The 19,522-nt window shown below is 42.5% G+C and overlaps 1 protein-coding gene across 6 annotated transcripts in view; it reads right to left on the bottom strand.

Moving 5' to 3' along the window:
- Nucleotides 1-19,522, bottom strand: part of samd11 (sterile alpha motif domain containing 11) — a 60,937-nt gene that overhangs the window by 6,236 nt on the left and 35,179 nt on the right. For all 6 annotated transcript variants that reach the window (XM_067371010.1, XM_067371009.1, XM_067371011.1 and 3 more), the window contains exons 5-7: nt 15,995-16,087; nt 10,345-10,500; nt 5,088-5,232 (exon numbers count right to left, since the gene is read on the bottom strand). In XM_067371010.1, the coding sequence (XP_067227111.1) occupies nt 5,088-5,232; nt 10,345-10,500; nt 15,995-16,087 (394 nt within the window). The remainder of the gene's footprint in view (nt 1-5,087; nt 5,233-10,344; nt 10,501-15,994; nt 16,088-19,522) is intronic.

Raw genomic sequence — 19,522 nt, forward strand, 5'->3', positions numbered from 1 at the left:
CTACTGTAAACAAGTCTTTCATGAAACAGCATTCATAACCCATTTTAATTCATATTACATGATAACTTTTTCATACACAGGATATATTCAAAAAGATAAATTTAATGTATGAAATATAAACATAGACTGTGAAGATTTCTTCTTTGGAGTAAAGTACATACATGAATCATTCATAATAAGACTAAGACTATGTATGAAGTAAATATGTCATGTTGACTTACACAATACATGCTTTCTTATTGTGTGGTATTATGATATTGAAACAGGTAGGTTTTCAACAGTCTGTTATGGAAAGCTAACAATATAGATTTCCAACAAGCTAATATGTCTGTTTAATTTTTACCATTTTAAGGTTTTTTAAGGAGTTTGGTACAGTTGTACGGCGCTATGGTAATGAACAGGTTGTCAACAATCTGTTACTGCTGTGTGGCGGTATACTACCAATACAAGTCGAATACAGTATGGCTGTGTGGTGTTATGGAAATGCTGCGTTCTCTTCCATCGGTTATTTTTATCGCTCCCTCCGGTGCACGCGAGCGACCGTAGCCCCTCATCAGTCCTGTCACGCTGCGGACAGCGGCACTGTTTGTATCCTTGCCCCCACCCCACCACCACAACCTCCATCATCTCCTCGCTCTCGCTCGCTCCCTCCCTCTTGCTCTGCCGCGCTCTGCGGCCCTGCCACTCTGGTAATGAGGCCTGAATGCACAATAAGAGCATGTCATACTCCGACAGCTGGGGCGGCCCCCCAGCCTCGCCCGGGCTACAGGCTGAAGCACCCACTAATTAACACAGTTCTTCCTCTTCCACCCCAACACACACGCACACATCCCCCTCCTCTTCCTGCCTCTCTCCGCCGTATTCAGCCAATAAAAAGGTGGCGTGTTGCGTAGCCTCAATTATATTTTTCTCCTTTTGTACAGGCGAAGAACACAGGCTGTTCATATACAATACAGCGGCACCTTTTATAGAGCCCCGGCGGGGAAGAAGGAAAATGAGAGGCGGGGTAAGGAGAGAAAAGGAGGGAGAGAAAAAATATGAAGAAGTGTACTAGTGGCAAGGTGCTGAAATACAGGCGAATCCTGCAGTGTCTTTTTAAAGCTTTTTCGTGCTCCTTTGCCAATGCAAGCCCCTCCATTTACTGCAACTCTTCACTGAGCCCCCCAACCAACACACGCGCTCACACATGCATAAATATAAATGAAACCCAACACACCTAAAGCAAGCGAAAGAACAGCGCGGTTGCTTTGTACTTGAGACTGAGCAACGCTTGCTCCAGGGGGAGAGAGACTGAGCAACACACCACAACACATAAACATCCAAACAGAAGAGACGAAAAATAAAAAAAACCCATCTGAAATGAGGGGAGAAGCCATATTTTGTTGTGCTCTACTTAGTTTTTATGTAATTTCTTAGCTAAATAGCCCTTGCGTGTCTTCCTTGAGCAAAAACAAAGAAGAGTTCTAAAAAACACAGGTTGGTTGAGAAAGGTGTGGAGAGACACAAAGGGGGGAAATCATCGATCGATTGGGCGGCTGTTGAAATGTTAATGCTAATCGTATAACCGCTTTCCGCCGGTGCCTCGCACTTCTGTGGCAGCTCCAATTAATCTGGAAGAAGGCAGCGCGTGACCTTGGGGCCGGGAGTCGGGCCGGCAGCCCAGCCATGCTTATGTAATTACACTGTGAAGTGTGTAATCACCTGGCCTAATCCCTCAGGCCTCACAATTAGCCCGGGCGGCGCTGGCCAGGCCTGCCAAACTCTGCGCCGCCCTGCGCGGCCCACAGATGAATAACGGTCAATTAAAGCTGCATGACTGGGGCCGCGAGGCGTCCGCTCGATAGTAATTAGCTGTAATCATGGGGAGACGTGCCCGGCAGACGTGCTTCTCCTTTTATAGGAAGCAATTTTGGAATGAGGCAAGCATTAACCATTTCACTCTGGATCTTTGGCCGACAGAAAAAGAAAAATGGAGTTGAAATAATACAAGGAAAAACAGGGCGATATGTTTGGAGGGCAGGGTTTATGACTCCGTTTTAATGCGTATTCTCACAAAATACTCGAAATGTTAAAAATTTTTAAAGGTGCAGTGTGTAATTTGTACTCCATTATCTACACCAGACCAAACTGCAAAAATGATGAATATTTCCAAACAGGTTTTCCAGTTGTCTTGTTAGTTTTCTCTGTGCTTTAAAAAGGTATGAACATTCTGTCAAACAAGAAGATATTTTTTTTAACCCATACAATGACCCCTACTGACTTTCATTGTATGGACAAAAGCATCTGAAACATTCTTCAGAATATCTTCTTTTGTGTTTCACAGATATATAAAAAAGTCATGAGAGTAACTGATGACTATTTTCATTTTTGGGTGAACTATCCCTTTAAGTAGAGATAAAAGTACAATTTTAAAAATTGCACAAGGCAGATTTAAAAATGTGTAGCATTTATTTCCAGCACACTGACTGTTGCTCAGTTTACCGGCTTAATTACCTCTACATCTTTTGAGGACTGCCTCCGTTCCTCCACCCTGCCCCGTCTCTTCTTTTCTCTATCTGTCGATCTTTCTCGCTCTCTCGCAACCTAGCTAGCGGTAGGGCAAGTAGACGCCACTTGTGTTCGCTCATGTGTGACGACCTGTCAGAGTGGCAGCGACGACGCTCCCTGCCTGAAAGCAACGGCAGTGTGGAGTGTTGTCTATGTGTGTGTGTTTGTGTGTGTGTGTGAAAGCAGAGGCAGAGCACCAAACTGGCCAGACGAGAAAAAGAGAGAGAGAGAAAAGTGGAGCGGAGCTGACAGGATGGCCCTTAATGAGAGGAGCGCGGGGGATTAGCCGCTCGCCACACCGTGCCCGCCTCGCCTTGACTCGAGGCGGGAACACATTTGCACAGGAAGCACATTAAAATGCATAAGGCTCTTGCTCACCCAACGCCCCCCACCCCAGACCACTGTCTGTTGCTTGTGCTGCCCCACATGCCAAACACATTAGGATTTGCCTTGCAGATTCCCTAAATGCAATCTGCCATTTAAACCCAGACAAATGGCCAGCCATGGCTGCAGGACTATTGATCTTGGTAATGATTTGTTTTTAACAATAGCCACTAATGGGCGTCAGATAATCAATTATGGAGAGTCGATAGAAAGGTGAGCTTGAGGAATGGTTTCCGGCACACCATTTTAGCCTGGCGGACTCTCTGTCGATACTTTAGAGGGGTTAGCAATGTCACACAATCTGTGCTAAAAGCTTGTAGCCCACACAAACGTCCAGGCCAGTATTCTGTTATTATTTTTCCACTGTCGTATTCTCGTATGACTTTGCGAGAACAAAAGGAGAAATTTGGAAGACTGCATTGTGACATACAATTTTAAAGAATACAGACTGAAGCTTTAATGCTTCAGAAAAGACATGAAAGCACCAATTAAGTATCCAAAAGTGTTTCTCTTTTAATGAATCATTCAGACTGATTTTGTGAATCAAATCAAATGATTCATTCTCATGAATTCTTAAGAACATGCCAAGCACATATAGACATTCATATAGACCACTTTTATAGTACTTTTATTGTGCGTATTTTTGAAGCTTAAAAATCCCTATTCATTGTAACTACATGAAAAAAAAAATCCTCTTATGTGTTCCTCAAAAGAAAGAAAGTTATATGGGTTTGTATCAACATGATGATGAGTAAACGTAAACGATGACAGAATTTTGGGTGATTTAACCCATAAATGTGCATCTTAGCAGTTTCGCAATTTCCAGAGCTCAAACTACACGGTAAAACAAAGGGTTAAATAACCAATGAACAAAAAAATTGTGTGTGTAGGAGCAAGGAAAAAAAAACACTTTCCTCCCTCCCTCCTTTCACCCACAACCTAGGAAGTGTGCAGGCCTCGTTAACATCAGCGGTCCTGTGTGGCTAATTACCGTGAGCTGGCGGAGCTGCGGCGGCTGGCTGGTCAAAGCTGCACGCTGAGCTCCTGACATGATGCTGCGCTGGGCCAGGAACCGAACAGAGTTCCCCCACCCACGCTGGGCGACCCCTCCCAATTCACTTCCTCCCTACCGCCTCGCCTCGCCGGCCCATTATCGATCCTCCAGCTTCCCGCGCCACATAAATAATCGACAAGCAATTACCTGCCTACTCCCGCTGCCTGGGCTTTGTTTGGAGGCGGAGGGGAGCGCCGCAAGCACAGTGGCCTCGCTGAGATGAGGAGAGAGGGAGGAGGAGAGCGATTCGGGGGGAGAAACGTTGCAGGGAGGAGAACGGTGTGTGTTGTCCTAGTGACCCGTTCGGTCCTGAGCCCTATAAATGCCTCCTGACAAGATCAAATCGAACAGTGTTGCGAAGAGGTCATCGCAGAGGTCATACCCACTGGCACATCCCATTAAGTGGATTTTCTATTCTTTCCGTGGCCTTAACGCCAACTTCTATTTTTCCCTTCCTTTTCCCTCTTCCGTTTCTGTGGTGCATAATTCAATTTTTCCCTCTTTTCTCTTCGGCAGGCAGTCACCCACTCCAACACGCATGCAGTATTCATTAGAGTCGGATGTTGGCTTCATTATTAATGTAAAATATTCATGTTATTTTAAAGCTTAGCATTTTCTCCTGTATCCGTGTTCTTAAAGTGCGCCTCAGAGGTTTCCACTCAGCAGAGGGGCATTTATCAACCACACGCGCTAACGTGTGCACATATACAGCTCATCCAATATAGTCAAAAAAGCATATGTGTGGTTTCAGCCACTGTCCTAATCAGACTTTCCTAAATTTTGTCAGCCATTTGGTCTCTGTTTCTGCATCACGCTGGGTAGCAGAGTGAAATCTCATTGGCCCAAAACTTTTGCCACATAATTTTACAGCGAACATCAAATATCTTCTTATTAGTTGTGATAGTGATAGATAAAACTTGTCGCATCTTGTCTGGTTAGGACGCCATTTCAGGTTGCGATGCGCCCATCACAGAGCAAGAGGAGGAGAGACTAATGTGAAAGACTGAACATACATTTAATGTAAATATTTTAGATTAGAACATGCTGAAAAAATCTGCAAAAGGGATATTCCAGAGAGTACGATGTTGTGCATGTGTATTACCGCTCAGGAAACTGTGCGTCTCTGTGCTGGGGAAGGCCCTGTTTGCGCCGCTGGCTGGAGGAGCTGCCTGCAGTGGGGACGTGGGCTTCCATTCCTCCCGGATTTCTAACGGCAGCCATGGCTTCCTGACGCACACGCAGCAGCTCTGTGAATGGAACGAACAGACCAGTTAAATCGAGAAACTCGTCCGGTCCGTGCTGTCAGTGCCAAATCTGTCAGTCTAGCTCTGAACCGACACAGTAAGATTCAGTCCAAGAGTACCAGAGCAGGGTGTGTTAACTGCAACACAGGCAAGACTTCACACTCCACCCCAAAAATGAATCCTTTTAATCAGTTAAAGGAAAAGCGAGGTGATCTATTTCAGAGTCACTTCTTCACTGTTCAACATGGGGCTCCCAATGAAGTGATGAGCATATGAATTGCATATGAATCATATTGTTTATTAATAAAAACATCTTTTTTTTCTACCCACCATTAAAACTAATAAACCTTAACAAAAACAAAACGAGGACTGTCAATAGAATAAAATAAATGATTAATCAATCTCATGATTTCTGACTTTAGAAAGCGAAAATTAAACAGTATTAACGTCAAATTTGGCCCTTGCAGACCCCTGGGAGTCCCAAAAAAATCATAATATGGAAAAAACATCCATAATGTACTAAAAACACATTTTCACTGGTTAGACTTTAAAATATCAATATTTTATGAAGAAAATTGTGATGTTTGCTCATGAACAGTCGATGGCACATTTCTAGGGTGTTGTGGGTTGATATGGTGTTCTTAAATCTATTAATGGATTTTTTTTGTATTATTGTTTATCATTCGCCAAGCAAAAATCATGAGTTTGTTTGCTTATAAAAGTAATTCCGCACCTCGACAAGCCACTCGATTCATGTATCATTCATGTCCATGTACATAAAACAGTGTGGGATGTGCTGAAAATTAATACTTAAGATTAGAAGTTAGTTCATATTGCTAATCCTTAGCAAACACCACTAACAAAAGTCAATAAAATAAAACAAACTACATATGAATAATAATGACTTAAACTGTGTGAGATAACATGACTGCAATGTAATTGAGCCGCTGGTCTCCCTACTGAATCTGTGATATTAGACCATCCCAGACCCATCTCCCAACATTACCAAACTAACAGGGTCACAACAGGAAGCACACTCTCTAATGAAAGAGTGTTAAATAGAAAATCCATCCTGCATGCCTCCCTCTCTTCCTCTCCCTCGCTCTCATCTCTCGCTCCCTCTCTCCTCTGGCCTTTTTTTAATTAGACGGTTCCCTCGGGAGCTGGCGGCCATTTCCGAGGCTGGCGTGTGGGCCTGAGTGATCGGGTCGGAGGCACCACGACAGATATTAATGTGTGCAGGCCCGCTGTATTGATCTGTTTATTGCACTGCCCCGCGGGGGCCCAGACTGACAGCGGACAAACCTCTAACAGCCCGTGAGAGGGAATAAAAGAGAATGAAAAAAAAAAAAAAAAAAAACAGAAGAATCTACTTTCAAGGAAAAGCAGCAACGCCTGTCATTTGGTCACACATATTCCAGATGACCAAAATAATTAGTAGTTTGTCCACACACATTATTACCAGCTGGAAATAATCAGGCTAAAGCTTGTAGATGTGTTTTGGAAAATGGTAGCTGGTTCCCAGCACATCATTGATGCTCTTAGACCATCTCGGACTGGTAACAAACCTTCTAAAAACCAGCAACCATGTTCCAATACACACCATCAGCTTTCCAGCATGGTAAAACAGCCCCAAAATCCACAAAACTCAAAGCTGCTCTGAAGCCCTTTTCCTTGGTAGCCCAGCGATGAATTATTCCCTTTAACCTGCAACAGAGTCAGCACAGGGTCATCTGGGGCTGCATGTACAAGCACACCAGTCATCCAAACAGTGACATCCTGACACCCATGCAACCATCTCCCACCCACATTCACACTGCGTCCTCTGTCACACCCCAAATTTGCATCTTCTGAGTCAGTGTTACTGTAGAATCTTTACCTATCGAGATCTGGTTTCCTCTGCACCACGTACACGCAGGGCTTCCATGGCAAAGCACTGGCAAGCCTTTGAGAGCTTCTGTATTGCCAGGAGCAGCTGACAGACACAGCACTCATCTGCAATTCTTTCAGGGGGACGACAGATCCAAAGAAAACTGAGAGCAGCCCGTGCCTTTTTCTCTTACTGACCTCAAACTTTCAAATGGTAGTATTTGTGTATAAAAAGTGTATAATATATATATTAAAAGAAAAACAGATATCATCAAGGTTAATTATTTAAAATTCACGCCAAAATTCGAACATGGGCTCCATCAATTTGAATGGCCACGTTTGAGTACCTAGAGCAACCTCCTCATAGCCAAAGCTAAAGGTGCACAACACCATATCCATATAATCCCCCTCCCCAACTCCAACACTCACAAAAACCTATCCGTGCCTCCTTCACGGCCTTTCATTTCAGGGCCTCCACTTCAAACACATGAAAGGATGCTCTGCGGGGATCCAGGCGAGAAAGAACGAGGGAGAAAAGAAAGAGAGAATATAAAAGCAGGGCTGTGCATAGAGAGTTCTTGGGGAGTGTGTGCGTTTGTCTGGGGGGAATGGTCAGAAGGGCCTGGCCCTACTCTCTGCCTATGTCAAGGGCTCTTTGGAGCCTACTGTATAGATCCCCGCACTGCATCAACACTTCCCAACACACTTCAGAGGCACACACGAGGGGGTGAGTTGAGTGGAGGGGTATAAAGACGGAACCATAAGGAAGGTGCAGAGATATGAAGGAAAGGAAAGGAGCCAGATAGAAAGAAGGCATCTCAAAGGAGAGAGCAAGGAGACGGAGGCACGTGGAGGTAAAGAAGAGAGGAGAAAACACACAGAAACACAGCTGGGGTTGACGCTTCCCTGCGCCAGAGAGGTTTCTCTGAAAATTCACTCCCAAAAAGTCAAAAGCAGCTCTGTGTGAGCTATGGTGCTGGAGAAACAACAAAAAAACCCAAACAAGAACATAAATTAAAAGCGACTTGAGGACAAAGGGGGAAAAACTAGTAAAATATGAAGGAGTGGGAAGGGAATGCTTGGGGCTGACAGCCAGCTAGAAGAACCAAATTTGTCACAAGTGCAAATCTAAACATTAAAAAATGATTGAAGGTGAAAACTTATAAAAGCTTCAAATTATATAAAAACAGTTATAAAAAAATGTCATAATTGATTCACCTTTGTGAAGTATCAAACCTGTATTAAAACAATGGACTTCAATAAATGGGGAGTGCAGATACTATAAAATGGTTGATGTGACTTCAAAAAAGATGCAAATGCGCCACAAAACCATAACAGTGGTCCACATGACTATATATTCAATATATATATATTTACTGATAAAATTTCCCTCCAGCGAGCTGTTAACAGCTGTGACCAGATTGAGTCATTGAGTTAAACCCCGAAAACCAAGTTTGATTTGTGAATCAGTTGATTCATTATAAAGGACCACTGCTGTAGATATCGGTATCAGAATCAGATGTTATCAATATTTCCAGTGAATAATGACTTAGATTTCTTTTCTTTCTTTTTTAAAGATTTATAAGATTTTAAAAGATTTATTTTTGGAATTATTGAGATATTGGATAGTATAGTGAAGACAGGAAACAAAGTGGGAAAGAGAGGGGGACGGGATCGGGAAAGGTCTACGAGATGGGACTCAAACTCAGGTCACCCGAAGCGCAACCACGCAAAAGACTTGCCTTGAAGAATTTGAATGATAGTTTTAAGGGGCTTTTTGAAACTTTGAAACCTCAGACACTGTTCATTGTAACTGCATGAAAAAATGATCAGTACACACACAGTATTTCACATTTTGTGTCATACAAGTCATAAAGATCTAGAACGACGTGGTTGAGTAAATGATGACGTAATTTACGAATACCTTAAAAAAAACTGAAGAAACATCATAGATCTGTACAGTAGACCATTAGGTAAAAAGGTGAGAATGGGTATCTCGCTCATCAAAGTCTTGGCAGCCAGGCATGTTGGCAGTGGTTGACTGGCACGGCCTTATCGTAGGCTTATGAGCTCAGCATGCAGGGGCAAGCCAGCACACTTGCATTCCTAAGGGGAGGAACAGCATCTTGGCCTGGTGAGTCTGTTTTCAATGGCAACCATTATGAAACCATACACCTGACATTTTTCCAGAAATCTAGGGGAGGGACCGACGGTGACCCCGCATATCACGCGGCTGCTTTCTCTCTCTGGATTTCCCACAGACGGGTAAACGCCCTGCCTTTTCTTCTCGGATTCAGATTCCTTTCTACAAATAACCACACCTTTTTTTAGGTGGTTGCGGTGGATGAGAGGACTAGAGATGAAGAGCAGAAGGAAGTTCAGCTCGGAAAGTGAAAGCAAGGAGAGAAGAAATGACAGAATCGGGAACTGTGAACTGTGTGTGAATTTGTCCACAACGTGCCTCGGTGTGATGGTAGAAATACAGAGGAACATTTAAGTGGAGGTGACAGGAGAGCACGGCATCTCTGTCATAAAATCCCAGACACGAACAGCACATATAGTGGCACTAATTTCTTACAGATGTATGAGAGAGGCAATTAAACTCTTTATAGCGTTTCCCTCCTTTGGATTTGCAAGCAGTAATTAAGAATCATTACTGATCAAATAAAATTTAAAGTTGTATGCTCTCAGATTTAGCAAGAATGTGAGATTGATTAAATTTATGCTACCGAAAAAAGGCCATAAAGGCTGGAGGCAATTAACGGTTTCTCCGAGAAAAACGTCAACAAGGCTCTAAAACGCAGTTAAGATGTAACCAAACAAATAAAACAAAATGATGCTCACTAAATTTCGGTTTACAAATCTTACAAATCCGCATCCGTTAACCCTGGTACCTCGTCAGTGATCGTAAATTTGAAAAGGCATGAGAAAAAAAGAGCAAAGGAGCCATTTTCATGGTGTTGGTAATTTAGAGGGTTGGCTTGCAGCCAATCAAAGGGCCAAATCGATCCAGTCGACCTCAGGGCCCAATGGCAGTGTTATTTACTACTGTGTGTGGCAGTAGTCACAGATCACCCACTCTGACATCCTACCGTTGGGTGGGCTGAGACCACAAATAGAATTGTCAGTAATCTCTGCAGTCAAGCTCTAGCTGTTTGTGTGGTATCCAGAAATAAGACTACATGGGTAATTAGAGCGGATACAGAGACAAGCTCACACACACATACACAGGTGACGCACACTCACCGTGGCTTGGGATGCCCATGTTGTTTGCCAGCTGGTACAGGCGCTGCTGCTGCTCCTCATAAGAGCCATGCTCGTTCAGAGCTGACATCATGCGCCTGTAGTGCTCCTCGGGGGTCATGTGACTGCCCGGCTCCAGCGCAGGCGTGTGAGAGTTCTCTGTGGGATGAGAGGAAGCAAAATTGAATCAGCTGTTTCAAACTGTGTGATCTTATGTGAGATGTTTGAGTATTTGAGTGAGATGATGTGTGGTTCTCCTCGGTACGCTGGGCGGCAGTAACTCAAGCCAGCGCATGGGGAGAAACTCTTGGGGGAGAGATGGGGAGGAGGAAGAGAGGTGGAAGGGGGGATATTTTACCCTCCTCATTGAAACTGGAGCTTGGCCCCGGGCAGGCGAACAGAAGCAGTGTGGCCCAGCACAGGAGACTGGGGGGGGTGTGTTCTGCCAAGCGCCAGATAATCCACCCGAGAGGCTTCAGGTGTATGTGTGAGTGTGCTCATGTGGACGATGTTTTGAGGCATTGTGAGTATGAACAGTTCTGCTGTGAGTGTATGTGCGTGTGTGAGAGAGAGATATTTTAAGAATTTCTGGACAAGAAAAAGAAATGCATATAAATATATATGTATATATAGTATCAATTTTTAAAAAAAAAAATACAATAAAAACTAATAATATCTGCTTAACATTTTTTTCAGGATACTTGATGAATAGAAAGTTAAAAAGAATAGAATTTATTTGAACTAGAAATCTTTAGTAACATAAAAGTTCTTACTATCACTTTTATCAATTTAATACTATATATATATATACTGTATATAGTATTTATAAGAAAATAAAATAATATATTTAATATATATTCAGAAATGTTCATTCAGTTCATGAAATGAATAACATGAGACATGAGTCTGTATCTGAGGTGAAAAAGGTGGTCTGTGTCAGTGAACAGTTTTTGTTAAGTCCAGCCTTTGCAGCTTTTCTGTCTGCTTTAGTCATTACCTGCTGCACTGAGATCAGTGCTACCTTCCAGCTGTGTTTGTGTATTTCTGTGTGTGTGTGTGTGTGTGTGTGTGTGTGTGTGTGTGGGAGGTAGGACCTTAGACAACAGCAGCTGCTATGCTCTCAATCTACACACACATGTGCACACAAAGGCATATACATTGCTATGTTGTTTGGGTGTGGTGATGGATCACAGACACGCAGACACAAGACATTAGATCAGCGGCATTCCAAAGCCATGCTAATCCACAGCGGGTGACCGACGCAAGCCAACTGTAATTCACAGGACTAAAACACACATAACACCCATTTATCATTCTCACTGCAGCAGCCGTGCTGATTGGCTACACGGTGACGAGTGAGCAGGTAATGCCTCAAAATAAAATGCTGTCTAAACACAAGAGATCTCAGACCACTGATTATTGGGCGTTGATGTGTTTTGACACATATATACAGATGTCACATAGTAGATGCAGTTATATGAAACTCTTATTAGAATACTGAAATTATATTTAATTTAATTTACATCATTATTATTTGTATTTCAGAATGTCACTTTTATGCGAGCAATTTGCCCACCCTTTGCAGCTATAATAGCTTCAACGCTTCTGGGAAGGCTTTTCACAATGTTTAGGAGAGTGTTTATGGGAATTTTTGACTATTCTTCTAGAAGCACATTTGTGAGGTCAGGCAGTGATGTTGGATGAGAAGGCCTGGCTCGCAGTCTCCGCTCTAATTCATCCCAAAGGTGTTATATCGGGTTGAGGTCAGGACTCTGAGTCAAGTTCCTCCACACCAAACTCGCTCATTCATGTCTTTATGGACCTTGCTTGGTGCACACAGTCATATTGGAACAGGAACTTTCCACAAAGTTGAGAGCATGAAATTGTCCGAAATATCTTGGTATGCTGAAGCATTAAGAGTTCCTTTCACTGGAACTAAGGGGCCAAGCCGAACCCCTGAAAAACAACCCCAAACCATAATCCCCCCTCCACCAAACTTTACACTTGGCACAATGCAGTCAGGCATGTACTGTTCTCCTGGCAACTGCCAAACCCAGACTTGTCCATCGGACTGCCAGACAGAGAAGCGTGATTCATCACTCCAGAGAACAAGTCTCCACTGCTCTAGAGTCCAGTGGCGGCGTGTATTACAACCACTGAATCCGACGCTTTGCATTGCACTTGGATGGCTTGGATTCAGCTGCTCGGCCATGGAAACCCATTCCATGAAGCTCTCTACGCACTGTTCTTGAGCTTATCTGAAGGCCACATGAAGTTTGAAGGTCTGTAGCTATTGACTCTGTAGAAAGTTGGCGACTTCTGGACACTGTGCGCCTCAGCATGCGCTGACCCTGCTCTGTGATTTTACGTGGCCTACCACTTCGTGGCTGAATTGCTGTTGTTCCCAATTGCTTCCACTTTCTTATGATACCACTAACAGTTGACTGTGGAATATTTAGTAGTGAGGAAATTTCACTTATTGTACAGGTGGTAACCTGTCACAGTACCACGCTTGAATTCACTGAGTTCCTGAGAGCGACCCATTCTTTCACAAATGTTTGTCGAAGCAGTCAGCATGCCTAGGTGCTTGATTTTATACACCTGTGGCCATGGAAGTGATTTGAACACCTGAATTCAATGATTTGGAGGGGTGTCCCAATATTTTTGGCAATATAGGTTTAGATAACATATTGAACTTTTTATAACATACATGACAGTATGAGTTATTTGTATACCTCTTTTAAAATATAAAGCTACAAGATTACCAAAAACATTGTTCTAACCAGATGTATCACAAAGTGAAAAAAAAGAAGAAAAAAAACTTCCAGGTTAAATGCACCACAATGAATTTGGACATACTGAGTAACTCTGCACACAGTAAAATCTCACTGGAACAAAATACTGTCACATAGAATATGTTCTGTTTGGCTGTGATTTGCATAGTATTTTCTGTTTTATTGCGGCAGATACATTTCATTAAAATTTTGGCCACATCCACACGAAGCCAGAACTTTCCCTATCCGATCTTTTTTTTTTTCTTGTCTCAAGAAATATCTGCCTTCACAAAACCACTGAAACCGACTCAAAACGATGTAGTATACATGCCAGACCAGTATGTGGTGCTGTAATTCTGCCACAGAGATGCACTAAAAATTTACCAGCCATAAATATTTTTTCCAGTAATGAAACAGATTAATCCTTATTAAAGTTACAAGAGCAATGAGTGATTGTTCTTTGTCTTTTGTTGTTTGATTAACATTAAAAACACAGACAGCAGAATGAATGTTAGCTGCTGTCACTTTAAGAGTTAATGCATGGATCCAATAAACTCTTACACATGTTTTTTATTCTCAACTGTTAAAGTTCACTTAAGACATAAATGACTATGTTTACGAGGATACTTGCCTAAAACTCTGACATAATTTTGTCAAATAATATCTTCTCAAGTGCAAGAAGATGTGAAAAAGAGTTTCAATTCAGTATTCGCACACTTTTTGAGACACAGATTTCTGGCTACGTGCATTTGTGCACAGGAAACTTCCCACACAGCTCGTGAGTTATGAATTGAGCTCACTTTTGATTGAATACTTTCGTATTCTTGCTCTTGAATATTTTAATTGGCAAGGGGGGGGGGTGATGAAACAAAACAAACATTATTAACAAATTAACCAAAAAATATGTTACAATTTGCAGGACTGGTCACCTCACTGGTCTGAAGAAAAGATCCAGATCACTGCCTGCTCAACTCTTCCTGCTAGATGTTTGATTATATTTGACTTGGTGTCACTGAGTCTGCCTGATGTTTCTGCTGCCTGCCTGTTATGCTGTTTCACCTCATTAGCTCAGCTGGTTGACAATACCCAGGAGCATCACCGATTTACATTTTAGTTAAATATTAAGATTTAAATGTTAGCATGAAGATACTGATTTTGAGCTAAATTTTAGATTCGATTACTTCACCCAACTAAACATTACATTTACAAATGATGTCAAAAAACACAGTAACCTCAAAAACATGGGATTATCGCACAAAATCAAACACATTCATGAAGTAAGGAGGAAGGGGGAGGAAGTCAAACATTACCCAATCCTCCTTACTGTGTCCCTCATTCACTTGCTCTTTTTTCTCTCCAACAGACCACTGCAAAATATATTAGAATAATTCTAAACTAGACTTCTTGGATTTGAGCCTTCTGTAATACCTAACTGAGTTATGAGGGTAGTATGGATGTGGGACATGCATGCAGTGTGTTCCACACTAAATAAGAACCTGAGAGAGCCTGTTTTACAATAGAACAAGGGTGGGCAACCTGAAGTGCCACTGTCCTGCAAAGTTTAGCTCCAACCCTGATAAAAGCTCACCTGCCTGTAGCTATGCTGCCTTCATGTGCTATTGGAAATTTGATAAGTCCCACTTCTTTGTGATTACGAGCTCACCGCTTTCAAGTTTTGAAATGGGAGGGCGTTCATGTGCAATTTTTACCTAGGAAACTAGTATTTACAATAATCCCGAGAGCACGTGAAGGCAGCATTAGTAATCCTGACGACACTGATTAGCTTGTTCAGGTGTGTTTGATTAGGGTTGGAGCTAAACTCTGCAGCACAGTGGCCCTCCAGGACTGAAGTTGCCCATACTGCATTAGAGACTGCAACATTAATAATCAGATTTTCAGCGAAGAGTGTCACGACTTCAAATCAAATCCTGTTTTCCGAACTTTTTGTCTCAACGAGCACCATCAGAGTAATCAGTCCAAACAGTTCTTACAGAACTCATCCCATTCACCTCTACTAGATCTAGATCCCTGCTGCTTTGATCCTACAACCACAAGAAGCTCTTTTAGCAGGTCTAGGTAACGGTAAAGGTGTTTGGTTAATGACTGTGTCCAGAGTCTCAGTGATCCAGCACACATATATGCAAAACAGCAAATCCAGCTTCAGCAACACTCTTACTTTATTGATTTTCAACTCCTACAACACCCACTCACACAACAAAAACTCTCCCCTTCTGAGCGTCGGCACCCAAGCGTGGAGGTATGTTAGTTAGAAGGATAGGAAATAAAGAAAAAAAAAAGAGAATCCATCTAGATTCTGCTATAAATGTCTGAAAGTCTGAGAACACATTGCAAACCTGGCATTCAAAATCTAACTTAAATTTGGAAGTACATTTCTGAGAATACATTTTACAAGTTTAAGAATTTTGAAACAAAGAAATCATTCTATATATGAATCAATATTTCAGGTATTCTAGGTCACTAATCAATTAATCAAATTTGTGACACTGATCATGTGACTCAAGACATTTAGATTTACCTTAATTTCTCAATTTACAATTAACATTTCACTAAACTTTTCGGAATCAAACTCTCTCTATATATATATCCTATGAATTAGCAACGCTGCACTTGTGAACTCACCACACAGAGTGTGCGCAAAAGTTAACAGGAGGGGGGAGGAGATGCCTGTCTTCCACTGAGCATTGTTCTCTCCTCCCTCCTCTTACTATCTGTCCACCCCTTCTCTCCACTCTCGTTCAATCTCACCCCATCTATTCCCACCTACTCCATCTTACGCACTAAGGTTAAACAGCTCTGATTGTAGCACATTTCCAGCACACATACGCACATGCACACACATGCACGAGAGGGGCCCCTACCTTTAGGTGACACGCTGCGGGACTTCTTGCTGTCAGATGGGCACTCGCTGCTGCTGTTGGGGGAGTAGGCTCTCCTCTTGCCTAGAATGTCATCTGTGGAAAAAAAAAAAAAGAGGTTAGGGGGATTCAGATGCGGTCAGACGGCCCCTAAACCCCTCGGCATGCAGTTCACCGCCTGGCTCTGTACCTGCATACATGATAGAGCTGTGAGAGCGACTAAAGATACGAAGAGATGAGAGGGCCCTGCGCCAGCGTGAATGACAGATCTGGTTCTTACTCAGCCAAACGAGAGATTCTTTTGCCCGCTCTCTCTCTTTCTCCTATCTCGAACAAACACGCTCCCTCTCTTTTGCACTCACCCTCGCTCTCTACCGTTGTTTCTTGCCTTCTGACTATCTATCTCGCTATCTGTGCATACAAACGCTCTTGGTCTTCACACCGGCCTAATACGGAGTAAAATGACAAGAAATGACAAGGCAAGCGAGAAAAAAAAAAAAAAGAAATAAGTAAGCGGTCTTGGCTTCTATCAAACTCCTGTTGTCGCGCTATTATGCCTTTTTGCTTTTTTCACTCACTCTCACTCTCTGTTTTCAGTGAATATAGAGCTCACACCTTTTGCTAATCTCTTCCTTCCTTTCTATCACTCTTTCTCTCCCTCCCCCTTTTCTCTTTATCTCTCTCTCTCTCTCTCTCTCTCTCTCTCTCTCTCTCTAGAAAAGTAGAGGCTGTCTGCACTAGCCTAATGCAGCGCTCTAGTGAGCCGCTGGTGTCTAGTGTACGATTACAGCACCCTCCTCCCCCCAAACACATCTCAAATCAATATCCTGCTAATCATGCTGGGAGGGGTGCTGCTGAGAGCATGGTGGTGCATGCATGCAGGAAGGAAGAGACCGTTTGTCATTGCACTCTCCTCTCCCTCTCTCTCTCACTCTCTCTCTTTCTGCCCTCATGCGCCACATGAAGTAAAAAAGTCAAAGCCACAGAGTTATGCTCTTCCTTTTGTCTTTTGTTGCTGTCTGATTCTTTATCTAATGGGATTGCGTAATGAATTGAGACAAAATGGATTATACATGTTGCTTGTATTTGAACTTTTATTGTATTTATTGTGTTTTATTGTCTATAGAGATCATAAAAAGTTATTTTAAAAACATTTATGGTGCCCTGTGGGGGCATCATTTTAAAGACAACATAATATTGCTCAACAAGCGCAGTTTTCTTTCTTATGCTGATGTATTTCCTATTGAAACATAATATTTGAATGCAACATTGACATGTTGTCTTTTTCCTTTTTAAATAGCCAATATGATTTGTTACTTTCTATTCAGTAGCAGGTGGTATAAAGTGCAACAGTTGGGTTACAGAAGTAATATCCTGTTCATTTTATCCATTGGGGAATTGATTTGTAACAACTTATAAATCGTTAAAGACAGATCTACTGTGAGCTACGAGGTTATTAATCAATGGTATATGCTTTAGATGAAGCCATCAATTCTGTCATTAATTACTCACCCTCATGTCGTTCCAAACTAGTAAGACTTTCGTTCATCTTCGGAACACAAATAAAGATCTTTTTGATGAAATCTGAGAGATGTCAGTTCCACAAAAAGATCTTTATTTGTGTTCCGAAGATGAGTAATTAATGACAGAATTTTCATTTTGGGATGAACTAACCCTAATGAACTTAAGGAGTATAGTAGCAATTAGCCTCACAGCTAACAGATTTGAACTAAAAAGCCACAAAACTCTCATTTTTATTTCACAGGGTCTTTAAAGGAAGCCATTATAACAGATAACCCTTACATGTAAGCCACGAATAAAGCTCTACACATCAAAGAAGAGTGAAGGGGGAGATTCTTGCATGGCAACAAAACCAAGAGAGGCTGCACCTTCGTGTACGTCCGACACAAAAGTACAAACTACTCTCTCGCACCCCTGCCTCTCGACACCAAGCGTACGGTTCATCCCTCTCTCAGATAAGACTGCTGGAGAGAGACACATAGAGAGAAAGAAAAGCAAGCCTGCGCTTGAAAGGGCTTTTGGAGTGGCAGAGCTCGGTCTGGGATTCTTTGTGGGGAACGAGCTTTACTAATGACGCTGTTTGATGTCTTCTCATCAGGGGGGGAAGGCTGTCTATCCCACTCCAAAGAGAAAAAGGGGCCTCTCTAATGGGCCCCCATATCCTCTCCTAACCTCCGCCCAAAGACAACAACAACACTCCCTCCGTCTGTCTCTCACTCCACTTCTCCCTTCGTCGGCCTTTGAGGTGAAGAATCTCCCTTGGCGTATTCAATTATTTTCCGCTCTCTATCTTCACGTAGAACTGATACGATCACTGCATAAGTGTAAAACTATAGCAATCGGCCGTCTCTTTTGCTTCTCAAGCAATGTGCAAAAACTTCAGATAAGCCAGTAAAGTTTTAGTTTAAAAGGTGTTAAATGATATAATATGAGTTAAAAGGAGCACGTTTCTGGTTCGGTGTGGATGAAGGAGAACTTACAAATAGGGTTGTGAAGGTACCCAAGACAAAAGGGTTGGGAAACACTTCTACAAACCACAGGACCCTCTGGTTTCTGTAGCAGCTATGTTGATCTCTCTTCCTCCCTGTATGTCTCTCTTTGACCCTAATCTCTTAGCGGTGTCTTTCCCACAGGGCTCAGCCACCCTAGTGCTGCTATCTCCAGCCCAGCCTGTTCTCCAAGCTCCATCACGTCTTATCAGGCAACCTCCTGCCTGCCAAGACTCCCAAAGCCCTGGGCTGAGTCCAGTTCCTCTTCATCTCAACCTCCATCTCCATCTCTTCGAAATCAACGGTCCTGAACTGTCACTCAGACCTACAGCTCAAACTCACACAGCACTGTCCCCCGAATCAAACCCCCCAAGTGATTAAACACAAACTTTAAAACCCTTAAATTCTCATGATATGATTTGACAGTGCGGGAAAAAGTGATTTGCAGTACGAAATGCTTTCGTAAGTGAGAGGAGGAAAGTTTTTGAGCAGGGCAGTGTGCCTATGGCGTCATCGCAGGCGGAGAGGAAACCTGGCTCCGGACCGCACTCTTTGTCTGCTCTTAGCACTTTGGTCTCCAGCTGAAGTAATGCACTTAACAAAAGAAGAGTTTGGGACAGTGCGGAGGAAGCAGTTATTCTGCAAGGAGGAGCTGGAGGCGGGAAGTGACACTGACTAACTCGCAGTTTCTTTTCTCCTTATAAACCTCCATGTTAACGGTTTTAATCCAGCAAAAGTCAGAAAATAAAAGGTAATTTTGCATTTTTACACAATTTTGAGTAAAATGTCATATATTTGAAAGTCATAATTCAAAAATGGATTAAAAAACGCAGAAAAAATTTAAAGGTAATTTGCCTTCACTGGAAATGGAACGTCGAGTTGAGAGCAGTGCAATTTGAGAGTATTTCTCACAGTATTTTCTGTTGCTTTTCCACATATAACATTAAGCTAAATTTGGAATAGCATATCAGCCTACTACTCATAAAGAAGAAATAGTAATAGTATGCCAGTACACTATTTT

The sequence above is a fragment of the Chanodichthys erythropterus genome, chromosome 20 (assembly GCF_024489055.1).
Source record: "Chanodichthys erythropterus isolate Z2021 chromosome 20, ASM2448905v1, whole genome shotgun sequence".
Taxonomy (NCBI): domain Eukaryota; kingdom Metazoa; phylum Chordata; class Actinopteri; order Cypriniformes; family Xenocyprididae; genus Chanodichthys; species Chanodichthys erythropterus.